General features: G+C 37.1%; 1 protein-coding gene across 2 annotated transcripts in view; it reads right to left on the bottom strand.

Moving 5' to 3' along the window:
• The window catches only part of Mf (myofilin), a 22263-nt gene extending 13249 nt beyond the window's left edge, over window positions 1–9014 (bottom strand). For both annotated transcript variants that reach the window (XM_017900347.1, XM_017900348.1), the window contains exons 1-4: window positions 8917–9014; window positions 1218–1354; window positions 760–919; window positions 257–345 (exon numbers count right to left, since the gene is read on the bottom strand). In XM_017900347.1, coding sequence (XP_017755836.1) covers window positions 257–345; window positions 760–919; window positions 1218–1317 — 349 coding nt within the window. In that variant the 5' untranslated portion in view covers window positions 1318–1354; window positions 8917–9014. The remainder of the gene's footprint in view (window positions 1–256; window positions 346–759; window positions 920–1217; window positions 1355–8916) is intronic.
• Between the last annotated feature and the right edge of the window lie 608 nt (window positions 9015–9622).

Genomic DNA, 9622 nt, shown 5'->3' with positions numbered 1-9622 from the left:
TTTTTTTTTTTTTTTTTTTTTTTTTTTTTTTAGAATTTTTATAGTTATTCTTTCTCTCTATCGTTCGTAGACGTTCGAGATGCGTGTGTACAACAGCGTATAAGCTTTCCAAACTTTTCGTTTCGTTTCGCGCTTGTTTTTCTTTTTCGATTCTTTCTCTTTGATTTTTTTTTGTGCTTTTTGTATTATTTTTGTTTTGTTTTTACGACGTCGTTCACTCTCTTTGGACTTGTACTCAGAGTTCTTTAGTACGTACCAGGGGTGAAGCGTTCTATAGGTTTGTATTGATGCGGGTAGATCTGCCTCGGTGAATAACCGTAGATCTCACGGTGGACGGGCAGGTACCTAGATGAAACAATATACGTTTTATTAAAAAATTGCTATCGAATACATTTTCAATTTAGTTTTAGCTTTCAAGAGATAACGAATCTTTTCACGTTAAATTTTGTTTAATTGCATAAAAATATTTTCATATAGTGGAAGCTAAAATACAGCAGCGTGTAAATATCTTTTGTACTCACATTAATATAACTTTGAAATATCCTATAGAAGCTATTAAATTAATATTTAATCAAAATTTTTGTTTCTATATTTGATTGCAATCTTTTGATAATGTGTTATGTTGTAATCGTATTCTCAATAATATTTTCTTTCTTTCGTTTCTAAATAGATAAAATAATTACCTACTTAAAACATCAATGTCATCAGTTCCAGCAAGTGATGCTCTGTTCCATTAAGAAATTTCTGGTGTAATCTTACCTGTATCCAGGAACATTGATGCGATCAGCTGCATGAATGGGGTTTTCAAAGATAGATTTTCCAAATGGCCACGAGGTGGAATGCAGCAGCTCAGGATAATCCGAGCGGAAAATGCTGCGGGGTCTGTGCGTGTGTTCAGGGGCTCTGATATCATCGGTACCTGTCATTATTTACAGTTATTGGTAAATTTCTTCGAGTACATATATGTAAGTACATTTTTCATTTTTATCTTCACTTCAGTATCTCGGTTACATTTATCATAAAGCGCATTAGATACAAGCTGTGACCTCAATTTTTATGAGATCACATTTTAAAACTGTATTCCTCGCAGCAAAAATTTTTAAAAACAGCCTAGTTATAGTTGATAGATAAAATATCCAGTAACGATTATGTTTAGTTGAAAAATTAGAAGAAAGTTAAATCTATTGTTTGAGATTGTTTAATTTATAAAGGAATACCTTTTAAGGCCCGAACATAACTCTGCCAGAATTTGGCCTTCCTTGTGATGGGCTCGTTGCGCCCGATCATGTCGAGATTGCTTCTAAAGCGCGCGTCCATTTTGCCGCTCTACTGAACTGCTAACCACACTCGTTCGCTGAAATAAACAGACATAAATTACGTTGAATACCTCTGGTCAAGCTTTTTATGATTTCTACGAGCACGTTTTATTTCTTTCTTCTTTCAACGCGTTAAAATATTCCACGACCTAATTTGTTCTGATTCGAGAGGGAAGATCGACGATTTTCGTTCAGATTTTATATAGGAACTGCTCTTCCTGAATTGTTAGTTTGAAAGCGACTGGATATTATTTTCTTGCAAACATACGAATTTGTTATTAGTTTGTCATTTGATTAATACAGTTTAAAATAAGTGCACGAGGTGTAATTGTAGGTTAGATTTTATTTGTAGGTTAGGTTTCAAATAAAGTGTTGTTATAGAACATGTCTCTTAATTTGTGCTTCCTCATAACCTTTCCACAGTCCATTATACGAACTTCGTTCTGAGATTCCATTGTTTATCAGCGTTATAAACGGATCTTCGTTAAAATGGATACCAGGAAAACTTCGACAAAGAATGTTTCAGCTGTCGAAGAAGTTTGATCGCAAAATTACAAACAATCGATCCTCTTTCTGAGAAAAACTTTCCTATTCGATAATTTTATCCCTTTGTTTAAAGGATTTATAACTGACTTATAGAAGTGCGTCTTAAAGAAATTTATTTTTCGATGAGGTATTATATATTTCAGAAATTCGCGTCGAATATTTTGAAATTAAAATTTGGAATTTTGAAAGTTTTAAAATTAATAAAATTCGAACTTTCATCACAATCCGTTGTAATAATGTAAAATTGCTTCTCTATATTCGAATTTAAATAAAGTTTCCTGCTTTATGAATACGAGCATAATAATGCTACAAATTTAGGGCTTGTAATGTTAGTAGACAGTGAACGCGCTAAAAATAAGAAACTTATGGACGATAATTCGCATAGGTGCTCGTTGGCATGATGTCGTTTTCTAAATATAGCACGCACGTTTTTCGCGGTTGGTTTCTTCATCGTTCTTGATAAATTCAATTTTCTAGTTACATACACCTACAACTACTATTTAAAATTCAAAAAAATATATTTCGTTAACACCTAATATCGGATACTTAGTATCAAGATCAAAATTACTTTTGTCAATTTTGTCCCAACTAAATTTGAGATTTTTACAAATTTATTACGATTTTTTGATATAATAAAATAATATATCAGTTATACTTATTCGATAAATCGATTAATTCCACAAAAGAGAAAGAAGAAATTTATTTTAAATATTAAAGGTTTTTAATATTCTGTAAGTATCAACGAAATAGTTAATTGAATAAGATAAGGAAGTTCGAATTTGGTATTCGTATTTGAAAATCGTAGACGTTTCGTTTTCAGGTAGCGAACGTGTATTACGTGTATTACGATTGGTTGCGGCATTTCTTGGATCAGCCAATCGAGGACTGCGACACAAACAGGAGCATCGCCTTTTCTTTTTGTTGACGCAATGGTGTCGCTAAATTTAGCAACGCGCGCACTTCATACTCGGCCTGGATCATCCGAACGCTTTCGCACGTATTCCTATTTCATTCTCGGCAAGAGCAATCGAAGGTCATCAGAAATAAATTTGGAATACGTGATCTAAATTGACCGTCGTCCATTAATGCTTGTTTCTGGCGACCGAGTTAATTTCCTCGTAATTACGTTAGTCACTGAACGTATTTCAGTGTAGTAATCGAATCGACTGTTGGAACTTAATGAGTGTTACTATATTTCAAAGTGTTTCCATTAAGATTTACGATTAGGTATTTGAGGAAGTATTCATACCGATTAAGGATAACTTTATCTTTGGCAAGGTTAGAATTTTATGCATATTTAAATTTGAGAATTGTATGAGATTTATGTACATAAATATCTCTCTCGTTATATTTTTTCTTATCTGTGAAGTTTTCTACATGTATAATAATGATTTTAGTATTATTATGTTTATAAAAGAATCGATATTAATCGATGTCTATAAATAGCATATGTATTATTATATGATGCGTTTTAATTATATTTTAATTTAAATTAATATCTTGAAATTAAATAACGAGAGTGGTTAAAAATGCTTTATGATAAGATATACTTCTTTCGTTTGATTCAAAAATTAATCCCATACAATTTTTCCTTCCCAAGGTAAAATAGAACAATGGATAATACTGCGCTTTACTAACAGGTGTCTCTGCTGGTTATACCACTGGAGTCAGTGTTTTAACCGATAAAGTTTCATTAACGAATAACCAATGTAAATTCCACTTCTGGTACGTCATCAAACATATATATTTAGTGTTATCGTTTCAAATTTTGATTAGTATCAACAGTCTGACTTTCATGAACAATGCTGTGCTTAAATTAATTCTTTGCTATTTCTCAAAACATACTCTAATTAATCGTGCATTGAATTTTATAATGTTGTACCAAATTCATAAACAACTCTTCACAAATAGGTTAATTTTAGCCCTCATTGTTTTTCGATCAATTCAAATACGAATTTTCCAATTCTGTTAAAAATTACTCGATAAGTGAATTTATCATTTTCAGAGTTACCGATCCAGTCAGTGTATTCCCTATGTGTCATTGAGTTACCCTATGTTATCTCACGATAAAATCCTGACTGAATCTACACTATGCAGCGTATACGTGATCGCGACGAGAGGAAAAGGGAAAATAAGAAAATGCTCGGTGGTCGTGGTCGCAGAACGATGCGTTGTGACGTAAGAGTCCCGGATTCGCGGTCGCTATATTTAGGCTGCCCGGGCCCCGGTCCGTTTTTAGTCGGAAACAGGTGGACATCCAAGCTGTGCGAAGGCAGCATAGCCCACGAGTCTTCGTCTGACTTTGACCGATTTTCACGAACCCCCCATTGGAATGGGCTCCTTTATGCCTACGAAGACGATAATGACCCATAAAACAGCACGCGGCCACCCTTCAGTCCATGGGACTCCATATAAGACAGGTTGAAAGTCGGTGGTTGGAACCAGCTTGTTATTTGAGGAGCTGAATGATCATTTGAGAACATACCTGATAGTTTCAGAATTTTATACAGGTTGTTCTAATTGTATTTTGAAGTTGTGAAAAAATTGTAAATTTATATAATTATAAATTATATATTATAATCTTTAACTATGGTTTTATAATATATAATATATACTCTGGTATTATATAATTTTTAATTTTTCGAGTATTGAAAAACATTTCAATATTGATTATTAATTATGGTAAGTTAAAGTATTTTGCAAATTATTTTTATTGGAATTTTCTAACATTTGCTTGTAAATATTTCAGTTATGGGACAACCCAACTCTTCCACTATGTTCACACACTGAAATAAAGTCACTAGACAGATTCCATTGGAATTAGGTAAAGTACATTCCACCTTTACAACACTACAATGAACATTCCTCAAGCCTTCATTCTTACCAAAATACTTTCTATTCTTCCTACTTCGATATGTCAGTACGTCATTACTTCATCTACCTCAGGTAATCTCAATCCCAATTAAGCCTTCTAACAGCCCTCCTAACTCCCCCTTATTTTCAACAGGTCCAGATTCGCCTCATGGATGATTTTCACCAATCTAAAAGCAAAGGCCACTGCCACAGCGTGCGAGGAGGTTAGTTAATTTTAAAGAATCCGATTTTTCAAAGACCGAGAAATATAGGCAAGGAAGTGGTAGCGCAGGGAGGTGGAGGGACTATCTCCATCCGGAGAGCGCGCGTGTAATCTAGATGGCTGCTAAAAATACCCGTGGCGCGGTCAAGCAAATCATCCGGGGCGTAGGTCCAAAAACTGAAAATACGTGCCGACCAACGGTGTGACTTTTCGTTGCTGGCTATAGCCGCGTTCGGTCCTCGCCCAGCGCGTTCCACTTCCGTGCGTCATCACGGCGCGTATGCACACGGTAAATGGCGTCCGAGAGAATTGAATAATCGAGACGTTTGCCAGACTACCGGCAGACACGTGGATGAAGCTCGATGACAGCTGATAGCGTTAGGTGCCCTGCCACCTGTTACCTATTGTTTCATTGTACCCTGCCAACACGATCCATCAGAATGTATCACGGTTAAGAGTGTTCAAGGCTTGGCTGTGATCGACGGATATTTTGAATAGGTTCAGACTTTCGGATAGATTTGAAAAACAAACGTTTCGTGTTTCGTTTTAGGCTTGAACTAGTTCTGTTACAAAACAAATATAGGCTTCGTTTGTATCGGCTTGTGGAATGTGGTTATATTTCCTTGTAAATTTAGATTAGCAGAGATAGGCCAGTGAACTGGTCATATAAGTGCTTGTGTCTCACTGTGAGGTATTTTTGCTGAGCCCTGGCTATGTAGAGAGTCTGCGTTGAAGTTCAATGTAGCTTAATATTTGTTCAGTTTTAATCTTTGGCAAGATTAAATTAATTGTAAGATTATTAGTATAGATTTTATTGTAGCAGTATATCTGTAAATCCCTGATGAGATTTGGAAAATCAAATGTCAATGCTGATGTATTTTTATATAATGTGTTGTATAATTTATGACTGAATTAATGTCCAACACGAGGAAGTAAACGTGTATCTTGGAAAACAAATTTAAGTTATAGATAATAATCTATCTTATGGCAATTCTATCACGCAATTGGATAAAGAATTCTTTTTTAATTTGAGAATGATATTTGGAGTTTTAGAAGAATTAAAAACGTCAGGGAAAGGTGTATTTGATGGTGGCAGTAGTGTCAGAAACGTTGTTCATGTTGAAAACTTTCCTCGGAACGAATTTTCTCTAAAGTATGCTTCTTTAAACTGCGTGGTGGTTTCGCGTGACTCGTTAAAGGGTGCATGAGGTCGTATCAGGCGGCGGAAACTTTTGCACATCGGCCTTCAATGTTAAAACTTTAACTATCAAGTGAAGACAGCCAGCTCGACACGTTGCGGTGAAACGCGAGAAGCAGTTTAGCCCAGAAAATATCAAACGTCTGGTTACATCAAAAGTTTCTTCTAACGCTGCTCGAGTATAGGTTCGAAAAGACTCTTTAGAAATCAATAACTCGATGGAGGTACCAAACTTTGTCCATTCATGATAACTTATCATCCGAGATGAGTGACTTTTTAAGTTTTCAATCGAACAAATGGAATCAAAATTACTTGTCTCTTTCCTTTTAGGATAATTTTGATATTGCATTCCCAAATTTGCATTTAAATGTAAATATCTCAGATTAAATCCAAGAAGTAACGATAAATGCGAGGCAAAGTTAAGTAGATTGGTATTTGTTTATAAATATCAGGTCTATCTATAAATATTCTAGATTTTCCCTTTTCAAAATAAATAGGGAATTACGCTTTCTCGAATTCGGAAAAACAAACCAGATTTCAAAGATGAAAGCGATGTTGTATATTTAACCCTCAACTTGTACGATCAAATACTTGTTACATAACACGTCCGCTTTAAAAAGAAACTGTTTAAGATTAAAAACTGGGAATCAAATAGCTTATATATTTTATGGTACGAAATTATGTAACATGTATTTATCATTAATTGAAAACCACATTCCAGCTATCAACCGTGTAAATTACGATATGGATAGTTATAATTTTCAAAAATTTTTTGAGTTTGTTATTATTTAAAACGCGTTGAATGTGATAAAAGGTTCGAAATGTAAGTGACAGAAATCGATTATAATTGTTTTGATTCGTGAACGAAGTTCTACCATGACTAGAAAGTCGCCTTTTTGCGACGTTATATTTAGCCGGATGTGGCTGAAAGTAGTGACGCCTTAATTCGGTCAGACGCGTAGTTTAACTTGTCAAGCGGCGCGAGGCGCCTCTTGGCACTTGTGACGTACTGTATGATATTAAGAGAATGAGCAATCTGGAGCGTGTCGCATTAGTCTCTTATAATTGTACACGTGTTATACCTCAAAATCTATAATTCTTTCGAATCAACCAATATTTCCTTTACCAACGTCAATTTTCAGGAAATTTACCTTAACCGAAATATTCCGTAGGAATCTACTTTATCTACTGCAGAGTTTCAAAGCTAACTTCATATCTACCTATCGCGTCTGGAAAGAATCATGGAAGAATCCTGTAGCAAGAATCCAAATTTTTTATCATTTCTGTTAATGCAGTTCCGCTCACGGGGAACAGATGACGCGCGGAAAGTGGATCAGTCGAGATGGCGCTATGTCCGCCTGGCGAAAAGTGTTTCGTGTTTAACCACAGAAAGGGAGCGGCTATAACAGACACATCGACTTGGCGGCATCCCGCGGATATTTTTATCCCGACAGGAACGCCGCGGCGCGTTACATAACTGCCAAACAAATCGCTGCCAATTATTATAAACAATTCGCTCGGTTGTGATTGGCACGCATACACGTACGAGCACGTCTACGTATCTGTACTACCTTTCGAGAAGCACGCGGCAGTAACGGTCGGTGTGCCTCGAATTGGTATGCGATAGCAGCGAAACCGAGACGCGAGTCGCGCCAACTATTGCAAACGCGCTTCCACGAAATTAGAACTTCGATTCGGGACGGTGGTGTCTCGAACGTGGTGTCTCCACGACGTTCGACCGATCGATCGTTGAACGCACTGAGTCACTGATATTTCGATTTGCCGAATCATTTTCTACATTTAATAATAGTGCATTAATTATAATATCACTTTTCTTATTTATTATTACCGTACGTCTCTTTTCGATCTTAATTCAGTCCACAGCGAAATATACTTTACATATCGTGTATCGTTAAATCGTGCAACACGCAAACTGTGTTATAATGCAGCGAACATAGTTATCACGCGCAATCGGTAATATTGTCATGCATGTATTACCATGGTAAAAACATTTGGCGTAAACAGCGAGGGATATTTCTTCCACACGAATAAGACTGCAACGATCGTTTTTAAAAATTCAATTTCCATCATTCTTTGCTTCCTTTATTAGACATCGGTTCATTAATTTGATAAAATGATCGTTTTCATCTCAGAGAATTACCACTGTGGAGGTTAGCTCGCAGTATAATTAGTCCCTGTGAATTGGGTAGTTAGTAACATTAGTCCTAAAACTATACACAACATAGTGAGGAAAATAAGTCGGTGTTACAACGAAAAATCGCAGGTGTGTGAGTGTGCGAAAACAGCGCAGTCTGTCTAGGTTAATGGAAGAGCGAATTCCTACTAAATATACGCAGAGGACAAGCGCAGCGGACCCACGTCCAGTCAGGCGTTTCTTTCCTTCTCTTTTCACTGGCGCACACGCGAAGAACAAAATCGTATAGCAAGGTGACGAAGATCCTCGATCTTCCCTCTCCTTCGAAGGAACAGTTCCTCTTGGTATCGTCCTGGGTCGGTTCAATCTCGAGAGTGTCGCACTCACGGTTATCTATCTCTTTCCCGCCCTTAACGTCCAAATCGATCTAACCTTCTCTCTCTCTCTCTCTCTCTCTCGATCAAAGTCAGTCGCGCGATCGATCGAGATTCTCCGTCAAACTTCCCCGATCGTTCTCGATAGACAGAACGTATAGCAGAAGTGGAAGAGAAAGGAGAAAAAAAATTGGCAAATAAACTCGTATCTCGACCGGTGTACGGTGGTCGATGGAAATTAGCCTTTTTACCTAAGTATTTCGGACGACCGTTCGGTTCGGGGATTGGACCGTAGACTGGGCGGCTGCCGCCAAAAATGTGGACTAGTATACCGAACGTCGGTACGGTGGCGCCGACCTGCGGCGAGTTTCCGCGACTCGCCACGCGACATTTATGGCACAACCCCCGCCAACGGGCCGCGATTGGTCGATTGGCCGCGCATATCGAAGCTTCTTCGTCCTCTTCGCCTGACCACTGTACCTTTCCTCCACTTGTTTCCATCTCGGCCGCGTCCTCACGGTCGCTGCACGCCCACGTCTTTCTGATCTTCGTTCTTTTTTTATGGCTACCTGCGTGTTGTTAGAAATACGAATTTATCGGATAATAAAGCAGCCGTTTCTCCTGTAATATAAACGAGAAAGAAAAGAACGAAAAATAATTTTCTTCACCGGTACATAAGGGTGAAAATATGTTACCGAATATGGCGATAAAATGTTTTCTCGCTTTCAGGGCATAGGGTATATTTATTTTGATGATTATAAATGGGGTTGGAGAATTTATAGCGGAATATCTAAGCGTAACACGTGTTAGCATAACGACTGTTATGGTTAGGTACCGATGATTTGAGAAGCCATTTTCATTCAGGAAGTAGTTTGTTCCTGTCATTGTTCTGCGCAGTGCTTCCAAGCTTAAGCATGCGGAACGTAAAATGTTTGGAGATTAATACGTGGTAGTTAT

Source organism: Eufriesea mexicana, unplaced genomic scaffold (genome assembly GCF_001483705.2).
Source record: "Eufriesea mexicana isolate 0111107269 unplaced genomic scaffold, ASM148370v2 scaffold1140, whole genome shotgun sequence".
In the NCBI taxonomy this organism is placed as follows: domain Eukaryota; kingdom Metazoa; phylum Arthropoda; class Insecta; order Hymenoptera; family Apidae; genus Eufriesea; species Eufriesea mexicana.
Note: the sequence above shows the minus strand (reverse complement) of the source record. Positions and strands in the feature narration are given on the sequence as shown.